At 34.0% G+C, this 22260-nt stretch overlaps 1 protein-coding gene across 2 annotated transcripts in view; it reads right to left on the minus strand.

The window, feature by feature from the left end:
• Window positions 1–5387: 5387 nt before the first annotated feature.
• The window catches only part of vg (vestigial), a 61245-nt gene continuing 44372 nt past the window's right edge, over window positions 5388–22260 (minus strand). For both annotated transcript variants that reach the window (XM_069048329.1, XM_069048328.1), the window contains exons 4-5: window positions 7926–8252; window positions 5388–5638 (exon numbers count right to left, since the gene is read on the minus strand). In XM_069048329.1, the coding sequence (XP_068904430.1) occupies window positions 5589–5638; window positions 7926–8252 (377 nt within the window). In that variant the 3' untranslated portion in view covers window positions 5388–5588. The remainder of the gene's footprint in view (window positions 5639–7925; window positions 8253–22260) is intronic.

Genomic DNA, 22260 nt, shown 5'->3' on the forward strand with positions numbered 1-22260 from the left:
CTCGCTAATTAAAAAAATGTTTGATGCTTTGCCAGTACATTTATCATTCTTATCAGCTGACCTAAATAATGCAATCAGCGTTTCTTTCATTTCGTCGGCCCTGATTTTTTCAACTCTTAAATTACCTTCTGTGATATTTCACCTGTAATAAATCACCCCATATCACGGTACACGTGTACCAATATCAAGCCATTAATATTGCAAGTGAGCAAGTTCAAATTAATAAACTTGAGTCGGTTTTGATCAGTGGTGCGTGGAGAACATGTCGATTTTAATAAAAGTGGCTTAGTTTGCGCCTTTCTAAAATCGATTTGATTTATTGGTACATTATCAACGGCACCCAGGAAATTTTTCTAATTGATTTTTTAATAGACTTTTAAGCGGCTTTTAAATATAACATAAATTTATATTAATTAGTTTAAACTTATAGTCCACGAGGTGGATTATTGGAATTCTATTATGGTTTGGCCAATTAAAAAGCAATTCCTTGATGGATATAAGGCCGACATTTTTCGTTAAGTAAAAGTTCTAGTGTGTCGTAATAGTGCCGTGTCTTACTGGTCCTGAAGGTACAAGATTTAGCCTCAACAGTTTCACTACAGCAGCAATTAGAAAGAATTATTCTTAAATAATAATGTCAAGTTGAAATGAACTTTATAAAATGTTGAAAATCTATTAACGATATCTTGAAAAAATTTGAGGTGAGGCAGTCTAAATAGTATTGTACGTGTATTGTCGAATGAATTTGCTGGAGGACAATCTAAGACTTCCTTGGATAAGGAACTTTTAAATAAACCAATAAGGTTGTATCAGGAACTTACCGAGAAAGGTATTTCTTCATGATGATAACCTATCTCTGCAACAATTCTAATGGGTCTTAGCTACAGTATGAATCATTTTGAAAAAAAATAAGTGGACTCCATATTTAGTTAGCTTCTATCGTTCGAGTGAGATTAAATTAATTAATACTTTCACACATTTTACGATCGGTAAATGTAATAATTTTGGAAGTGTAATAATTATGTTTTTTTATTAAGGAAAAGCAGAGAATTTTAAAGTGAAATCGAGCACTACCATATTTTTAACAAGAAACAACACTACATTACAGAACTTTAGAGTGATGGGTTAAAAGAACATAATGAAAATGAACCACATCACGATGTAATATGTAATATGCGATAATATATTTTTTAGAAAAAAATTGTATGTTATGAAAAATTGTCAAAATTTGAACAGTATTTTGAATTAGTATCTCGTACTGTCAAGTTAAATCTTTTAACACGTAAGACAACCGACAAAAACATAACAAACTTTTCAATAATTTATTTAAACAAAACAATTCGGTTGCTATGGTGACCATAGCAATCCCGATCATTGAAAATATCCCAATTTAACTATTATTTGAAAAAAAATAAGCACAAATATAATTTCAAGATTATTTAAATTAAAAAATCATAATGAGTCGTTTTTTGTGCCGATCAGTGTATTATTGAAAGGAGAAAAAGATATAGGTAATGTAACAGATAACAGAGAGATCGCTAAGAAAACAAATAAATAGGAATCTGTGGGATGAGTGAATTAAGTACCTAAGGTTTGTTCGAACGATAAATGAAGTAGAAAAAAAGGGGTAGAAAAATTGGTAAAAATAGATTATAAAAATTATAGAATGTTATGAAGAAATAATAAAGAGAAACTAATTATACAAATTACACCAACTCTAAGAATGAATGGGACTTTTATAAATGATATACATTTGATAAAAATTGGTGAGGTTGTTTTGTTTATCGTTTTCATATTGCAAACAAAAGTTTGTAATTAATTCATTAAAGCGTTATTGAGTTAAAATTATTATCACAATTTTAATTTTATATGGTGTTCTTATGCAAAACACGATACTGCTGAACATAATAGCAAAAAAAATTCAGAAAAAACGATCATAATTTTAGAATTACTGAAAATATTTGCAAAAATTGAAGTGAGGCAAAAGTTGAAATCAGCTGAACAAGTGAAATGAACCAATAGCCGAAATATTGTACAGAACAGTCATGTTGCAAGACCTCTTTATTTTCGTTGTTCTCATTTAGAAATAGCAAGTGAAAATGAATAATGTAGGAGATTCATAACAACCTAACGTGGTCAGTTGGTCACAACTAACCTCAAACTAGTGCGCGTTCAAATGAAATCCTGGGCTGAGAAGGCGTTGGAAACCGTCAATTGTTTTGCTTTTTAAAGTGTAAATTGACAGTTGTAATTAGAGCATGTTGATACCCAACCTAAAATTTATAAACAAAAAATCTTTCTGTTTTTTTTTCTTTCTTTGCAATGTTTTACATTAAAAATAAAATAACTAACGATTCCTATTCTCGAAATGTGCCCCTTTGCTAAAAACAAACATGTTCAATTATGTGCCGATTAAACATGTCAAACGGCAGGAAATGCAAACTTTACACTGTTCCAAATGGTTTCCTTTTTTCAACGCCTACTCAGCCCAGGTTTTTATTTAAATGCATGATATATACAGGGTGTTTAAAAAATGCCGCACTAAAGCTATAGTACAGTGTTCAGAAGTATTTGGTAATTGAGGGAAAAATATTTTAAAAATTCTTGGTGGTAAATTTATGGTAAATTTGGCAACTGCGTGCACTTACCAGTATCTACCTTTAAAAAATAGTTTAATCGACTTTTGCATAATTTTCGATAATATGTAATTATCGCATTTAATAGAGATTGCATTAAAAATTATTAATCTTAATATAATACTTAATAATAATTACTGAATTACAACACACAAAACTCCATTGTGCAGAGAAATGAGGACCAAGAATTTTTTAAATATTTTTCCCTTACCTACTAAATGCTTCTGAACACTGTAGTGCGGCATTTTTTAAACACAGTTTTTAAACTGTAGATGACGTTTCTTTACATAGCTGCCAACCTATGTAAAGTGTTACAACGTTTCTTTACATAGCTGCCAAACTATGTAAAGTGTTACAGTGCTGTCACGTTCAACCATTTTCCAAATGGGTCGAACACCAACACACATGCTTCTGTTTTTTCTTGTTATTTAAATTACATTTATTAATTTGCATCAATGAATATTGTTGCTAAAATTAAAAATAGCTATTTATGCACCAAGGGCGTTACAACGATGATTACGCCCGGAGAACGATGCATCCAGCTCGAGGGCTTTAGCCCGAGAGATGGATATCGTTCGATGAATTGAATGTTCGATGAATTGAATTTGAAAGTAGTCGATGTTTTCAATTTTCATTTACAGATTTTTCATTGGTTTATCACTCTGCCTTTGTCCAGATATTTCCAAGGTCACAGCCCATGAGAAAATCCAACACCTCTACTTTAGTCGAATATTGTATCGTGCGCTCATTTAAATTTATCCTGAAAGTCCTGAAAGAGTCGATTGTGAACGTATCACTCCGTAGTGGCTTCACAATACAGTCTTCATCGCCAACTTTGAGTATAAATTTAAATGAACGCACGTTATGTCCAATATATCCATAAATAGAGCATTAAGAAACATTTTCATTATTTAAAAAAATATATTTGTGTTTACAAATTTCTAGATATTTTTTGTGTGAAATTATTAAATCTTAGCGTCAGTTGTGAGTTCGATGTCTTAGTTGTTTTGCTTGTGATTTTTTATATTCTAATTACTTTTCATCTTACAACACTCTTCATTAAAAACCTGTCATTAATAGACTTACATAACCTTTGTTTTTCAATATGGTACAAAGCGGCAAAAATCAAAATTATTCGAATCCACAGGACTCTTGATATACGTTCTTTTAGAGACACTTTCTACATCTCTTCAAGTACTGCTACTTGGTGCTTTAGTGTATTTTTTTTAATTGCCGCCAAAAATACATATAGGAGTAGTTACATAAATAATGAAGCATAAAAAATTGGTCTAGATTGGTCCGTTGTTAGATTATTTAGATTTCGTTATAGAATTATGAATTAAGAGAGTCGGATATGAAGATTTGCCTGATGAAAAAATGAGTAGGTACTGCAATATCTTTCACTTAGAATCAATAAACATGTACCTACATGTCAACACGCATCGTATCTAGTGGAGGGAAGTGACCATGACTAGGTACTTTATTCCTATAACAAAAAAGAATTACGCACATCCATCGTTCGAATCCTGAGTTATGGTCTTGAATTCATACAAAAATCCCATAGAAAAAGACACTTTCAGTTTTTTCCGAATTTTCCAATTTTCCGGGCAACTTTTCAAATTTTTCTTTCCCTAAAAACCTTATTCGGACTATTACAAACATTTTTTTTAATTACCCCAATCGGTCCAGCCGTTCTCAAGTAATGCGCTTACCAACTAACAGCATTTAATTTTTATTTATATAGATTTGAACCACGATATAGTCCTTACGATGGATCACTTATATTTTATATTTTATAAGAAAATTTATAGCAAAGACTGAAGTTTTTCTGCAGATAGAGTAGAAAAAATTTCGCATAATTAATTAAGCTCGAGACAGCTGGCTGCTCCATTGGTACAAAAAGTGTCTAAAGGTGACTAAATATGTATTCTACGATTCATGAAACTCTTACGATTCTAACGGAGTGCTAGACAAAGGATAATAGGGGAGCATTACGCTAAATTAATTTCCAGAGGACCCAATATGTGCTTAATCATCAGAACACACTTTGCACAAGTGAAGCATGACTGGTTTCAAGCAATGGAGCAACCACTCTATTGGCCAGATCTGCCCTCCAGTGTTTATTATTATTTATTCGCAAAATTAAAACACTTTCAATCAAGCACAAAAAAAATCCCTTGATGTTCCTATATTTTTTTATTGTTTTAATTTATATGTAGGTAGTAGGTACATTTAAGTTTACTTTATAATTTGAGAAAAAATTTCTATTCGAACACATTTGGTATTATCAATTTCAATATATTGAGACGTTCACAATAAAAAAAAAACATTTTCTTTAGTCAAAAAACAATCACTGATTTGACATTGTCTAAATGCAAATTTGGTTGCACCAGAAGCAGCAGTTTGTTGATACTGCCAATTATAATTTATTGCCACGATCCTATCGGCTAATTATTGAATAATAAGGCAAAATTTCTAACATACCAGTTTATGATTAATGTTTGTAACACGAAATAGTAAAATACAGGAATCGGAATAAGGATAAGGCTATTATTCCGCTGAATATTCATGCGTGCCTAGATAGAGCAATAATTTCCGAACTGTAAACAATAAATAATAATACCGGTTATCATACCTACCATTCCGGTCAGCAAAATTACACTTGCCATATCCCATACTCAAATATAATTGCACTTGTTGCAATTTAGAGGTTTTTCAGGCTAGACTGTTCGGTCGAATAAAAGTCATAAATTATATTGAATAAATTTAATACTTAACGTCAGATTTGCGTTACACAAGAATCTGATTTAATAAGGAACATTTATTTAAAATAAACGTTTAAAATATGCAATCGTCTGTGAGGGGAACTTAGTTTTAAATAACAGAGTTTGTACTTTTTATATTACACTTAGAATCACGTCTCACTTAACTAGGGTTGATTGTCCTTCACTTTCAGAACCAGTACAGATCCTTGGAGGAGTCCTGGACTTGCGCTTCAAGACCTGAAACCAAAAACGAACATCTTACAAACCTCACTCAATCCAGTAAAAAACAAAGTTAACGCCGCTTCCGACAAAACTGTCACCTTGAGGTTCGCGATGGCGCCACTAGAGCCAAATGAAATTCCCCCTTCGCGGATGCACCGTTAATAACGTAAAAACGTAATAAAAATTTCAGCATTATAATTATCTCGGCTTTAAACGGATTCTAAATATTTGTGGAAATATTTGCGGTTGCTACCAAAAAATGTATCTATTAATTAAGACCCCAAAGTATTTCCAGTACTTTCTTCAAATTTATTAGCAAACGGTTATTAAATTTTCATTAAAAAATTCCCCACATTTTTCACGATTAAATGGAATAACGTGTATTTTGCGGCTTGTGGGCCAGGACAAAGTACCGACGGCACAGATTTCACAAGAATTTAGTTCACTATTTGTAACGCTAATGGAAATTGAAATCTAAGGTGAAGTTAAACAACATTCAACAAAATGGTGATGGTCTTTGAAATTTGTAAATAACAGTACATTTTTTTTATAACGCAAGGAAAATAATTCTTGTAACTTAGTACTTGCTCGGTTCAAATTTGAGGCAGCTACTTTCAACGTCGCAAAACAATAGTAGATTATATTATTAAGAGTAGAATAAACTATTGTAATTTCAATTTGGTTGTAGGTCGTAAAATTTTATTGGATATTATGAGCGATTAACGGGCACAATGGTTGGGTTTGAAAAGCTTGGAAAGCGGCGCGTGCCGTTTGCCGTACAATGCAAATATACCAAATGTACAATACAACCCTGCTTAAAATATTACCTGCTAGTGGTAAACTAGGATTTATAAGCCCCGCAAGATCTTTAACTTAAAGTACCATAAAATTTTACGACCTACAACCAAATTGAAACTAGTATAATTTCATATTCCTAGAATTTAAAAAATTGTAAGTTCTTAAAAATAATCAAAATCAAAACTGCAAGTAAACGGTTTTCTAAAACATGTTTAAAACTGTTGTTTTTTTTTTGAGGTCCTGACTGACAAATCACTTTTAAAACAACTGATAATAAAAAAGGCAAAGTAGTTAAAATTGTTACGCAAGATCATATTTTTAAAAATTTTGGTTCGGAAACATACATATTATTTTGGTGTTAGGTGGATAATGAGCTAGGAAACAACTTATGTGAAAAAATCGTTTTAAATTAGACCAGCTCCCTTAAGATAAACACCACTCCTTGAACAACGTTTCAATCTACGCGAGGCGCCCCACGTGTACACTCCACCGCTCCCCAACCCCCTGCCACCCTCACATAATTAACAACCATTAGGCCACAAAAAGCGCGAACGTTTCCCTAAACACGTGACGTCCGTCGATCACGCGACCCCAATAACGTACCCCATTGCGATTTCCTCGAATCCGCCCTTATCTCGTACTCTATCTCCATGTCTGCTATGCGTATGTGTTTAATCGTTGTGCTGCCATATTGAAGCGGCGATGCGGAGAATGGCAATTAGAGGCGTCGGCGGAATCCACCCGAGGGGCGGCGAGGGAGCCGCGCCAGGGGGGAAGGACGATGGGTTGGTCAGTGGCTGCTCTGGATTGGCCACCGTTGGTCAAACGAGTTATTGATCTCTTCTGGCCGGCGAACCGACGGCTCTTCTGCTCAGACACAGCCGAGCACTGCCAGCAGGAGCGAGGGCGCCGGATTGTCCTGCTGGGAGCTTTGCTCCCGCTTTTGCAGGAAAAGTGGGACGCGCCGCTTGAAGGGCGAGCTTTGTCGAGACGCTTTTTAAATACGTTTTAGCGGCGGTGCGTTCGCTTTGCATCAGTCAAATTATATTTAATTAGAGCTGCTGGTTTTGCCGGAAATGCTGTCAGCTTAAGTCTTTTTAATGGCCTTGTCCAGGTAAATTGGACTGACGTAAGAACCGACATTAAAGTCAACAGGACAAGACACAGAAACATGAAGGGTGTGTTCAAAACCAGTCGAACTTTTATTCTTTCTTTTTCATAAATATCCAAAAAAAAAGAAGTATGTATTTGTAGTACCATGACGGTACTAAACCGAAACGATTAGATGAAAGTAAAAAAATATGTATGAACCAGATAAAAAACAGAATGGACCCAGATTGTACCAAGACCCAAACTTCACAGAAGTTTTTCTTCATGTCGTACCCAGAATTAGCCGGTGCCATTGATGACTACGGCCGACCGGACATGCACCAGATCGACGTGTTTTTGCCTCCTCTACCTCGTGCTAAGAATAACCAATAAAAACCCAATTAATAATACACACCTGACATGGTAGGGTACGATGAGTACGGCGAATCTATAGACGGATGTTGCCAATCCATCGCTTTACAGGGCGCATGCGATCCCATGTGTAGCCTGGATCCCGGAAGTAGCAACCCGCCATATTGGGCGGCCATATTGTGATGGTGGTAGTCGTGCACGGCCCTGTGGTGCTGACTGTACTGGTACCAGGCATCGCCGGGGTGGTAGTGCTCGGAGTAGAGGTCGGCGGCGGAGGCCCCGTGGTGGCCGGGGCCGCCGCCGCTGGCGCCGGTGTAGTGCTGGCTCCAGAAAGAGGGCGGGAAATTACGGGCAGACATAGGCGAGCTTTCTGCAACAAAACGAAAAGTTTACATTTATAGAGTATTCAATGATATCTCATCTCTTCAAAACTTATTTTCGAGTAGAAAAAACTTAGGATCTAAAGTGAACTCTTGAGGTACTCCATTCAAGATACTCTGTAGATATATTTTTTTAATAAATAGGCTATGGATGACAAAATTTAATGCTGTTAGGGTACAAATTTTGCACCAGTTTATTAAAAAAGAGATTTTAAAAATTAAATAAAAGATGATCAAAGAAAGTAGAAAAATCTAAAGAAAAGAAATCTAATTAAGAAATTATTTCAGTAATAAGAACAAAGAAAAATAGAATGTAGAAAATACTTAAGAAAATTGGAAATTTGAGATAGGTACAGAATACACGAATCACTGACAGTTTTTAAAATAATTGTCCTATAATAAGATAATAAAGAGTACGAATTAGAATTAGAAGGCTGTGATGATGAAAGAAGAATAATTGTTATTACCAGAAGAAATTCTCCATTTCATGTTATGATTAGAAATTTATAAAGGTAATGACGACCAAAAGCAGATTAAAAAATGGAAAATTACATATTTTATGTTTTATTTGTCCTTCGGGACGCCACTGCCTAACACTCATTTTCTCGATTTACACAATTCTGCCATTAAAACATGATGTAGAGGCAGTAACTAACACTATCAACGAAATTATTAATAAAATTCGTTGTTCCTGTGTTGGTGATTTATGACCATATTATGTCACCGCTGATATGGAGGTCATGATATATGACTGGTCACGCGAATATTAACTTATTCGTGGCGACGGCAATTAGGGGGTTGGCTATACTTGAATTTTTTACAGAATTCCCGAAATTTCACCCGCTGGTAGGCTCAGTTCCGTCAACAAAATTTTTATAATTAATGTTTATAACTTAATGGGGGAGAACGTATTAGAGCTTTGGTTATTAAGCTTAAATAAGCACAAATTTGATGGCGATAATAGAACTATACGTTTTTAATTATTTGATTACTTTTGTGTGAGTCATTTTCTTTCACTTTAATTAAACAAATTGGGAAGATACCTACTCGTATCTTTAAATTAACATGTTTTTAAAGTGTAAAAGGTAATTTAATTTTTTCGTAACGGTAGGTACGCCCCTTATTTATTACGAATAAAATATATTTATTTTATTTTTAATAATTAAGCTATACCGTCGGATTAATCAAGGTAAGTCAAAACTATATAACCATAGGTTGCAAAATAATCTTAACCCACCACCATCCTGATAATGGGTTTAGTTATTCAATTCTAAATTAGTTAAGTGGTTTTGTAAATGCATCTCAATATTTTACACATTTTAATATAGCAACGGTGAACGTTTTTTACCTTTCCTTACGATTTTCCTAATCTGAGCATAATCTTTGCATTTTATATGCCCTAATAAATGTTGCCATAAAAATATAATTTAATTCATAAAAATAAAATATGTGTTTCAGTAGCCACAGATGGCCGCATAGTCAGAAGCATTACCCTCTATTTAGGTTTTTTAATATTTCAAACATGCAAATAGGATTTAGTAAGAAAGGTAATTACAGTAGCTGATTAATATTTTTATGGCACTTTAGATAATTAGGGCGCTTGCAAATTTGATGCAAATTTTTGCTCTTGAAGATTAGTTAGGTACAAATTAGTAGTGTGAAAATTAAGAAAGAATGTGAGAGTAAAATAAAATCTAGACTAATTCCATTTTAGTGTTTAATCCTAGTAAATGACGCTCGAACCGTTTCGGAAAACAAGCTTCATTGATTTAATAAATGTCACTTAAAAATAAAAGTGGAAGCTTGTTAATTAAATTTACCGAGTTGTTTTAAATTGAGAAAAGTTTTGGAAATCGGCATTAATTGTCCATCGACATAACAAATTTGCAATATTTGTACCGTTCACAAAAATTTAAAAGTGGCAAGTTGTGTAAGCATGACATCATCAAATTCTTAACCAACAAAATAAAAGAAGGCTTTATGTAGTTAGTCTTTGCCTTTTACAGATTTGACTCTCACCTTTTACTAATCTGAGGTTAATTATTACAAATTTCACTGTTCACCGTTAAATAATTATCAAGATTACAATCGAGGATCTTGCGACCGTAAAACAAAATTCCAAGAAATATCAAGAACGAAACATCGCTGAAATGTAAGATCTTTAGAAAAAATGAAAATATAAAAATTAATTTGTCGAACAATGATTTTTGATACACGCTTGAGAATGCCTTCGTCTATTTTCAGATTGTCAATGCAACGTAACACAGCAATAACAAATACATTTTTGCAAGATATTATACAATTTTCAATTAATTTTAAAAAAGTGAACTAGGTTTGTATCCAATCAGAAAACTGAACTTGAAGTGACATTAAAAGACTAATTTTATTTATGCACGCAAATTGCACTAGAGCTGTTTACATTTAGATTACAACAGAAAGCTTTAACAAATTGCTGAAGATTGACATTAAAAAAATTTCAAGTCACGATTTAAAAATTAGTTCCTTAATAAATCTCTTCGCTTGATTTGAATTTTAACATTTCAAAAATTTTCCGTTATGGTTGTTTTTCTACAAATGTTATAAATTTTATGGTTTTTACCTTCGGATTATCAGTTGTAATCTCCCTAGGGCATGAATTATTTCCGAAAATGTTTCCGAGCTCACATAATTATTGTTTTATTGTGGAAATAAGCACGAATAGCAGACTTGTGCCTTGTTTCTGAGCAATAATAAAAAGTGAAAAGTGCAAGCTTTCTATTCGATGTTTATTGCGGGCGTATGATTTTCAGCTGCATTAGCAAAACTTAAAAAATATTTTAAAAGTATGTAGTACATAGTAGTGGTAGTAGTAGTAGTAGTAGTACAGGGTCATTATAAATGATTGTCCCATCGCAGTTGGCGTTGAAAACCCACACAAATTTTAGATGTGCCGCAGCCTCACGACGTTAGCCAAACTAGTTAGTAAACTTGATTTCCACTACCACCAGAAGCGCCACCTATCGGCAATAATAGTGTCACTCATTTTATAAGGCTTGCGGCACATTATACCCTGTCACCAAAGCCAACTGAGATGGGACAATCATTTATAATGACCCTGTAGAAGTGGAATATGCTGTTAGGTGTTTTGCAAATCACCATAAATTTCTTATTAGATCTACAGGGTGAGTCGGGAGAAACGGCCGAAACTCCACGAGTATATTCACACGTGAAAATAATGTAAAATAAACTCATATGTTCTTATCCGATTTTCATTTGTTTTCAAATTGTAGCGTAATTAAAAATTTTATCTAGCGTTCTACTTGTATCCAAATTTTCCTTGTTTTCACATTGAAAATATTTTGTAATCAGAGTATGCCATGTTTGAGACTAAAATGCATTTGGCTGGTTGAAAAATGAAGTGTATAAAGTACAAGTGAAGGACTAATTCCACGTATTAGAAATACTGCAGCCAAGAAAAACATCAAGCAATTAGCGCCCTTCGTAGGCGAAGCAGAAAGTGTTTAGAGGTCAACGGCTGTATTTTTTAACATTTAAGAAAAGAACGTGCTTATTGAGACAATGTTAATGTTTGCAATTTTGTGTATTTCTTATTACGCTATAACTTGAAAACAAATGAAAATCGGATAAGAACATATGAGTTTATTTCACGTGTGAATACTCATGAAGTTTCGGCCGTTCCTCCCGACTCACCCTGTATAATTACTTTATGATGTGTGCAGTGTACAAAGTTAAAAGGAGATTATTTTGAATAAATGAAAAGTTTCTGTTTTATCTGTTTTTAATTAATTTCACTTCTCTGCTCGGAAATACGAGTAAGTAGTCTGTTGGGATTGATAAGTGCTAGCGAGGAAAAAAATGTCAAAATATTATGACAGTTATCCGTTTTAAAATGCGCTTAAGTATAATTGCTCTATTTGCATAAAGCCTTTGTTGTTACGAAATATTTTATCTTTATTGTTCTTTTCCGTGCTATTAGTTTTAATTAACTGGCAAAGAACGAATCCACACCTTTCCCAATTAAAACAAAGTCCTAGCCGAAATATGAAAAAAACAAAACAATAATTAACATTTTTGTAAACACATAGTAGTGCCATTATCATAATTCGGTTCACGCCGGGTAGGTGTCTAATTAAAGAAAAAAATTAATAAAAATAGAAAAAGAAGAGAACAAACAGAAGGGGAGCCTTTGTCATTGTTGTGACAGCGTCGAGGGCGTCGTTTCTCCGGTCGGGCGGGAATTCGAGGGGCCACGGGGGCACCCGTAATTAATAGGTGGAACAGTTGAGCTATTTCGTCAGCGAGAGACCGAGCGGCGGCGACATTTATCACCAGAACTTGTCCGAGTGTGGGAATCGGGAGTCCGACCGGCGAATTCAAAGGATAATCGACAATATAAAACTAAAGTTAACATTCAGAAATAAAAAATAATCAGATACCATTTTATATAAATCACGGCGGCGAAGAGAGTCAACATTCTGGCTCGGTTCTTTTTGCTTTTTCTATCCTCCTTCTACCACTGGGGGACAGGTTTGTCTCACCGAAGGCTCCGATCGACGAATAATGTGATGCCGATAAAAGGATCTTTATCGATGGCTAACTTTACCGCTCCGGAGGAATTCGGTGACAGTGGCCTTAATTGGGCCAAATTTGTTGCGTTTTCAAACAGGCCGAACAGTCGCAGCTTGCGGACTCTTTGAGAGGGCGATTCCAGACAGACTTACGTATCAATAATGTCATAAAATGTTGGCGCATTTTCGGGATTCCGACGGTGCCAATATGGCAGCCAGACCTGCCACCTCACCGACGCTGAACCAAACGCAACGAACACAATCAATATTGTCGTCAACAGTGTGATTTGCGGATGGGCTTAAAATAAGAGGATAATTTAGAATTACAAAAAAAAAGAAATCTGGAGATTGCACGAGTGTAGCGAGGGTAATAATTACACGAGGGATGAACAAACACCTGTGTGAAGCAGCTGTGTGAAGCAGTAACTCTATTCTTATTTTGGTCGTACCTACAAACTTTTTTTTTATAACTTGAACCCAGACACTGGCACTGTAATTTTGGTAAGCATCAGTGAGAATTTAAGATTTGACCATTTTTGATCAATTAACTTGTTTGGTTGAGGTATCATTTGCATTTTAAGCAGTCTTATTTAGAAAAATCTTTAAAGATAGTGAAATAAAAATACCCAAACAACTCTCGGATAATCGTTTTACTGAAAGTCATTAGAAGCTCATAATTACTAATAAAGTTTTATGAGGTGCAAGCAAAGCAACGCTGCTCTACATAAATTAAAACTTCTGTTTTTTTTCTTAAATCATGTTATTGTCGGGGAATTGTCTTATTTTAAAACGTGGTATTCACATAAAGTATTGCTTCCTATAAGACTTTAAAAATGTAGTACCTACGAACCTACGTACCTGCAGCTAAGAAAAAAAAAATGAAAGTTTGTTGATTGCAAATGACGTAATGGCAAGTAAGTGCCAATAAATTTTTTCACTCCAACAACAATCGTAACAGTTGCATATCATTAAAGATAAAGTTAAAATTTTTGTAAAAACAATTCGTTCAAATATTTTATCTGTCCGTAGGAAAAATAATAGAACGATAAGCATATTTTAGATTTCTTGCATTCACTTAATGCTTATTTACCACAAGGAATTCGAAACGGTTGCAAAATTCCATTTTTGAGATATTTCTTGGCCTCGTTATAGCTACTGCAATTTTGAGTTTATCTTACAGATAAGTCGAACAATGGAAAAACGATTAAATGATAAAAAGGAAACGTTTTCCAAAAAGATAATTGCCAATGAATATGTACGGGGTGCAGCAAGTTTTACTGCCGCCCCTATTTCAAAAATTGGTAACTTAACGTTGATGCACATGGCGATAGCAGTTTTTGTAATTTTTCATGTAGAATCTGTTAATTTATTTATTACATTTTAACCAAGGTGAATCTTGATGTAGTGAAGAATTTGATTTATCAATCAAAATGACTGAAACTGAATTAGTTTGTTAAATATAATATATTTATAATAAAATATAATATATAATAAAAAAATGTGAACCGAGCCAGCCCGATTCCAGAGTCCCCACTACTCTCTCCCGACAAATCCCATTGTCGCAGAATTTACGACCGTTCAATAATTGTCCAATTCACAAATATGTAATATGTAGTTATTTGTGTATCAAGGCCAAAAAGTGCTTCTTTTTCGTCCGAGTCTGAGTTTTCTAGCCGAGGCGTAGCCGAGGCTTGAAAACAGGCGAGGACAAAAGGCACTTTTTGGCAGAGGTGCACATTGAACTTTTTAACCGACCGCACGAACTACAAAACAAAAGACATTACAAATTTACTTTGTATTTACCTTTTTCAAATACATACATTTATTAATACGTATTAGCAATTTTTTATAGTAGGTATTTCTTTATCAGCTTGCAACAAATTACTTATTTACATAATTTATGGTGACAGGACAATTATCGGTTTTGTCGGTCTCGTTGTTAACTTACTAAACAGACCAACAGATGGTGCCACAGTCAGCGTCCGAAAAAGTGAATCCGAAAAAGAGTTACTTTTCGTCTGCTTGTAAATACGTAAATTTCCGTTTTCATTAAGGGTGTCTAAAAAAACAATTTTTGATTTTGTTATGCAAGAGTAGGCTTTATTTAAAAATATTTTTTATTTTTTAATTTCCTAAATAAATGTTGAGAGTGGTCTAAAATTAGTTTTTTTTTTTAATTATAGCTTTATTTAATAACAAGAAATTGTAAAAAAAAATAAATTATCTTCTTAACTTGCCGTACCCGGAAGAGCAAAACGCTCAGATTTTGTTTTTTTTTCTACTTTTCAAGTACTAGTATGCCGGGCCAAGAACATACAAAAATCAATGTTGCCAACTGAAATTCTGAATAAATTAATGTCACTGAATTTCAAGCTGGGGTTTCATTTCAGGAAGCTGAATATTTTCCACGAATTACAAATATGAATAGACCCTTGCAGTGATTGATGACGATCCGTTTCATTCACAAGCTCCATCATCTCGGAGAGCTTTGTTCCTGTTCGGTTTCCTCAATTAAGGTGGATCAGAATTCTCGTGCGTTAGCCACGAACGGAACAGATTTAATGCCGTGATTACACGTGCAATTTGATAGCAATGTAAATGGCTAAAATAAATAATAACCTAACAATGACTCGTCGCAATAGATCGGCGAAAGCACAAGAATTCTTGTGCACGATAAGCCGTTAAAAAAATTCTCTCGGATATTATAGAAGCTGTAAACATAAATCTGTTGCATCATGAATTATCCGACTTTTACTTTAAGACGGCGTGTTTGGGTTTGTTTGTCTTTGTTGAACCACCGAATTTATAAATAGCCCAGTCAGGGAAATGGCCTTAAATAAATGGGTGTCTAGATGTCTAGTCCCTCTGTCGAGAAAATGCAAATTTTTTCAGGACGGCGACAATTTAGGTTGTCCAAAATACCTACTCGATCTGCTTTTGTACGAAGCTCTTGAAGACATAAATCTAATACAAACACCTTGTGTTAGTGCTCTTAAAATAAAAATAACAATGCAAAGAAACCTAGTAAAGCAATCTACAATAGGTCTAAAAAAAAAATTAATTCATTTAGAAAAAATTGGATATAATCAGGTAGAATAAAAGGCTACCTTAAAAAAAAAAAAAAATTACAGGAGAAAATGTTTTGAATGCAAATTCAACATTTTCTTATTTTGATTTATTTTTTCTAATAAAATTTTGTCGTATAAAATGCGTAACCTTTTTGTTGTTTTTTTTTCTTGTATTAATATGTTAAGTGCTTGCCCCCACGTCGACCTTATTAATAACAACCAGTGACTTTTATAGCCTCCATAAATCCAAATATTATTTTTACTCACCCTGTATTTTTAAATACGAATTTGATTTAGAGATTATGTCGCACGAACATTTCGTGCTTCTATAAAAAGCGCCCCGAAAAAAAAAAAACATAAAAATGTATCGGCCTCGTAAACAAACTTACAAGTTTTGTGTTGTAACCGACCGAAATGGTCAAGTAAACGGATAAAGATGATGGATAAGAATGTAATTTACGAGGAATGTGTACAATTACACACAATTACACCCGGCTCGACACAGATGATATCTACGGGTGGTCCTTAAAAAGATGAAACAATGTTTCTCGTGTATCTCCAGTGAGCGATGTTATCATTTGGCGACTCCATGTGGTGTGTAGTCGTTTCGAAAATGTTACCAGCGGAGGCGTGAAGTGCTACCAAATTTGAACACCAAAAATACTAGATACTTTCATTAGAAGCGACAAAGAAGAGCAAAAATATGTAATAATCTGATTTGAAGAAAAAAATTTCTATGTGCAACAACATAATATCTGCAGGGTAGCAGGGTTATTCACGAAAGATGACGAGCCTGACCAGGTAAAAATGTAACCCAAAATACATTTTACAAGCATTCATTGTGTTTTGGTATTTAAAAATTAAATCAGGAATCAAAGTAGGTATTCAGGTATTCTGTTAGTTTGAAAGGTGTATCTATCGTTGTATTTTTCGTTCATATTTATACTTTTTTGAAAATGCTTTTGAAAAAATTAAGAGCGGCGACGTTACTAAACGTTTATGTCCCTCTTTAGGTTAGATTCGATATTTGCTTTTATCTCTTCAAGGGTTATAAAACTTTGGAAAATTGGTAGTTGGAAAATATACTTTATAAATTACGCGTAAGCAATATGATTAGAAAACACTTACGCACAAAATCAAGTTCCACTGGAAATTTCTTTAGCAATGAAGTCTGTCGAAAAGCATTTTATAATTTGCCTAATATGAACTATCAAAACATAAATGTTAATGTTTATAATAAACAACCAAATAGTCAAAAGTTTTGTTATTTTGTTTAAAGAAATGTTATACAGGGTCATTACTCATTATAAATGATTGTAGTCGAAGCAAGCCTATGAAATTTTTGCCGCTCTATACAAACATACGTCTAATGTGGTATGGACTGTCAATAGTGTCAATTGTGTGAACTGTGTGTATTCACTTATTCACATAATTTTGATAATTTTCATATGGAGCGGTAATCATAAATTTTACATTCAGTTTTTACGCCAACTTGGACTACAATAATTTATAATGATTCTCTATATCTTTATGTGCGAGTACATGCAATATAAAAATAAAAAAAATACATGACAAATACACATGAAGAATAATAAATATCGTTAAAAATATATAAAAACACAAAAATAAAAGTCCAGATAAAAACGATAAATGCCAAAACCAAGGCCATCTGAATCAAAAAACTACGCTTATAAGGTCGTTTCAATTTTCGATTTATCCATATAAACTTTGTTTCTGTGACATTTCGGGCGGCAGAACCTTTTTGCGCTCCATCTACCGATTTCGAACGCAGTCGATTGAAACTTTTTCCACTTTTTACTTTGAGGTTAAGTACTTAAAACATCAATTAAAACATGAATGCCATAAAATATCCAAGATCCGAGCTTATTTTGGATACATTCTGGACTAGCAAAATACTAATAAATTAGAATTGCAAAAAAACATGAAATCATAACACAAGACAAGATGAAAGTATTGGATGTTCTAGCAAATGAGGGCCCATTATCTCGACCATTTGGTGGCATATACTCCGCAGAAATACTATTTACTTGAATTAATTTGGATGTGATTGGAACGGTTGGAATGACGAAAGACTACAGGATTTTGGGGTACAGGAATTTCGACCGGAGTTTCAGTGGGAAAAGTCTAAAAAACAAAAACATTAATAAGATGACAGTAATTAATAACTGGAGGTCTCTGATTATGACTGTGAAAACTAATACCTAAGTAATTGATCGAAAAATGAGAAGAGGAAGCTCTTTTTTTTTTCTCATATTTCGTGGTTGACTTCGCTTCTATGTATATTTCATGTATCAATAAACACCACAAGTCTTTTTTAATTATAGATATGTACTTACAAAAATAGAAGGACAAGGAACAGCATCTTTACATAAGTGTCGTCTTTTGGGGGTTGTAATTATAGTCTTGTTGAAAATCCCTCTCACAAATTTCTGAGTAATCCGTAATTTTTGTAGCCTTATATTACAAATACAAATTAAAAGGTTGTCCTTATCATTGTCTGCATAAATTTGCTTCCCGCAAAACGTTTCAAAACCTTCGAACAATTTTTATCTTTGTTTCATATTACTAGGAATTTCAAATAAGCGAACATCTTTTGCCCCACAAATGAAATACGCTTTTACCATTTTATGTAAAATAGAAGGGCAAATTGCCGCCAATATTGTAGCTTTGATTCGTTAATCGGCCACTGAGGGCGCGCAATAAGGTTCTGTCTTCTTTTGTTTCATGGCCACTCTGCAGAAACAATTATCATGGATAATGAAACGGCCTTATAAGCGTAGCTTTTTGATTCAGATGGCCTTGGCCAAAACAAAACATAATTTTCAAAAAATAAAATGAGTGCAACATTTGCACTTGCTTATCCTTTCATGTGCAGCTTCTATGGTATAGAAAACGATAAATTTTAACTTTTAAAGCATGCACATTTCCTTGTGTAGCACTGTTTGGTGTTTTGACTAGTTCATCCAAGGGCCTAGGCCAATGTATCATAGTGCATTCCTTATGCCGCCTGTTTGCAAAATCACTGAGCACTTTATAAAATGTCTGATTTTGTTGAATGTCTAAAAAGTATTTTTTGCAATTCCAGGAGTAAAGGTAGGTACTAATTTAATTCCATTGTTTCAGGACCGAATAAATTCTAGTTTTAATGCAGGAATTAAATATTTTCAAAAGTGCCAAAGCAAATGTTCTCAAGGTAACTACTTTTTGAAATTTATTTCGCATTAATAAACTTTTTTATAAATACGAACTTTCCAAAAAAATTACGCTGTTATCCCTAAGGTAATTTAGTCTTAAAATCATTATACATACATATACAAATACAGTGTGGAAACTTTAATTGGAATAAAATTCATAACTTGGACATAGGTGATATTTGTACAAAATCCCAAAACAGGTCGATTTTTGTTTTTCCTTGCCCACATTTTGGCGTATTTAGTTTTTGCAAATCTGCTCCCAGTAGCTCGCAACCACCCCTAACTTTTTTTTCCAAATGGAAAGGTATGCCAAGTGATACCTCGTTTGAAAGCCCACTTCGCAAAGATTACAACGCACTATTTGTATTTTCAAATCCTACGTGCTAAAAAATAAAAAGAATTATGCAACAAATGTTCAAAATGGGCATAGTTTGTTTCTTGGCCAATTGCAGATCGATAGTAACATGCATCCCTTACGTTTTATAATAACATTTCCGGTGTGATTTGCCCATTTTGAGCATTTGTTGCATTAAATAGAATTCAACTTATAAAATTGGATTTATTTTTTTAGCACTTAGGCTTTGAAAATATTCAGGAAATAAATAGTGCGTTGTATTCCTTCCGAAGTGGGCTTTCAAACGAGGTGTCACTTGGCATACCCTTCCATTTGAAAAAAAAAGTTAGTGGTGGTTGCGAGCTTCCGAGAGCAGAAATGCAAAAACTATATGCGCCAAAATGTGGACAAGGAAAATCAAAAATCAACCTGTTACGGGATTTTTTACAAAAACCGCCTATGTCCAAGAATTTTATTCCAGTTAAAGTTTCCACACTGTATACATGCTCGTACATTTACATTTTCATAATGAACTAAACTGCCAACTAAACTGTTAAAGAAATGATTAGTTTTAGTAAATAATAAATGAAGAAGAACCAGCAGCGGTAGAAGACTGAAAGCCATTGTCATTGTCGACAAAAACATTCTGTAGGTACACCTAGAACGTTTTTTTTCACAAATTCATACAGGGCAAGTCACATAAGGGTTATTTCCGAATTTATTTTGTACGCAACCAAAAATACCAATGACGCTGACTACTTGATACCATTTATAATGTGATTTAATTTAGTAATCAACGTAGGTATGTAATTTGGCTAAAAATGTCACAATGACGTTTTCCTGTTCTGATTAATGAAATCAAAAATTAAATTCATTAACTGTCATTTTGACATTTTTAGCCAAATTATATACCTACGTGGATTACTAAATAAAATCACATTATAAATGGTATCAAGTGGTCAGCGTAATTAGTATTCTTGGTTGCGTACAAAATAAATTCAGAAATAAACCTTATGTGACTTGCCCTGTATAATTCTTGTTCATATACCTTTCTTCATTTTGATGGTATTACTTCTGAACTTTAAATATGGCTACCCATGATTATGAATTTCCAAGTTACCGAGTATACATATTTTATAACCACCTCAAACTATGATTTTAATTTTATTGCTTTAAAAGGCTGGATTGTCACGTTGGCGGCATATTTTAATACATTTTTTTGTTCGACACTGTCAGAATTTGAGAATTTTCTCCTATGTGAACGGATTTTGATAAATGTCACAACTTGTCAAAACGAAACGTCAAGCTAATTTTAAAGAATTTAAGCGATTTGGAGCCTTTAAGGGGCTTTTCGATCAAAAAAACGTTGTATTCAACTTTTTCGTGCGTAAATTGGGCCTTTTTTGGCACTCGTGGGCCTTTAAAACGCTCGTTTCACTCGCGTTTTAAAATGGTCCACGCGTGCCAAAAAAGATCCAATTTACACACAAACTCGTCAAATAAACTACTATTTCAACAACTTTTCTGAACTGCAAAGGTACAGTACGAGTAATGTAACCTTCTTTGTAAGTTATCAAAAAGAATTATTTCGTAGTTTGTCTTTCACCCAGATGTACGAGTACGTAGTTGTTCTGTTTTTAATACATAGTTTTATATCCCATTTTGTTTAAGTTTTTGATTGTTTAATACCCAATGTAATTGCAGCAAACTCAATTAAAATTATCAAGTAAGTTGGAAACATTTGCGCATGCGCATGTGCTCTTTGCGGAAGTAAATTTCGCAACCTAGACTAACTCCAGAGTCCAGACCCACCCACTGAATTGTTAAGACCCGCATGAGAACAGTTCTAATTAACTTAATGCTTAACTTTATGCGTAGGCTTTGAACATTTAGGATTTACTGAAAGATTCTAATTAAAACCATTGCTCGGTCTTCGTGGTCACCGGCCATGAATACATACAGCCGACATTAGTTTTTTTTCCTTCACATTTGTTATCACATTTTAAGACGATGCGATGAGGCGAAGAAAGTAATTTGATCCTAACACCTTGTAAACACACGTTTGAGCGTCAGGAGTGTTTTTTATTGTTGGGCGGCATCCAGTCTCAGTCAAAAATCCCCAAAAATGTGAAAATTCATAATATACATTTGTATTCAATTAGTGATCACATTAAAACTAATCGGTAAGCCGGAGCGATGCCATTTAGCAGTCGGTGCGTTTTGAAACATCCGAATGACATAACAATTTTGTGGCTAGTTAAAATTCTTAGAACTCTTAATTTATTATTGAGAAATGTGGTCGGGACAAGGAGGAGAGACTCGCCGGTGACGGTGTCTAAACGATACACCCTGCACCGGGATCCTCGATAGCCATCTCCGGTGGCTGCGACCGAATATTTTTTCTTTCTGATGGATTTATGAAAGTAATTACGGTAGTGAAATGACATAAATTACGGATGATTTATTAACGAACGGACCTCTTTTCTTGTTTGGACATGCGGTTGCCCCTCGAAAACGCCCGTTATTAATGGTCGCCTTAAAATGTCTCAGATTTTGACATAGCGCATTCTCCAGCAATTCCACCGACAGGACCATTAAAATCATAATGACGCCGTTTGGAGCGTGTTATGTCATCGAGGTTACATTTTTTCGCACTTAACTGACCAGGACATGGGCCAGGATTTTTCGGTAAGTTCTGTTATGTAAACGAACAGGTGCAATTTGTGTTTTATTGGGCTCCGAAGGCACCTGCGGTTCAGATCATTTTATGTCGTTAGCCGACATGTACCTAATTGGGTAATATGGTGAGTTAA

This window comes from Tenebrio molitor, chromosome 5 (genome assembly GCF_963966145.1).
Source record: "Tenebrio molitor chromosome 5, icTenMoli1.1, whole genome shotgun sequence".
Classification (NCBI taxonomy): Eukaryota; Metazoa; Arthropoda; class Insecta; order Coleoptera; family Tenebrionidae; genus Tenebrio; species Tenebrio molitor.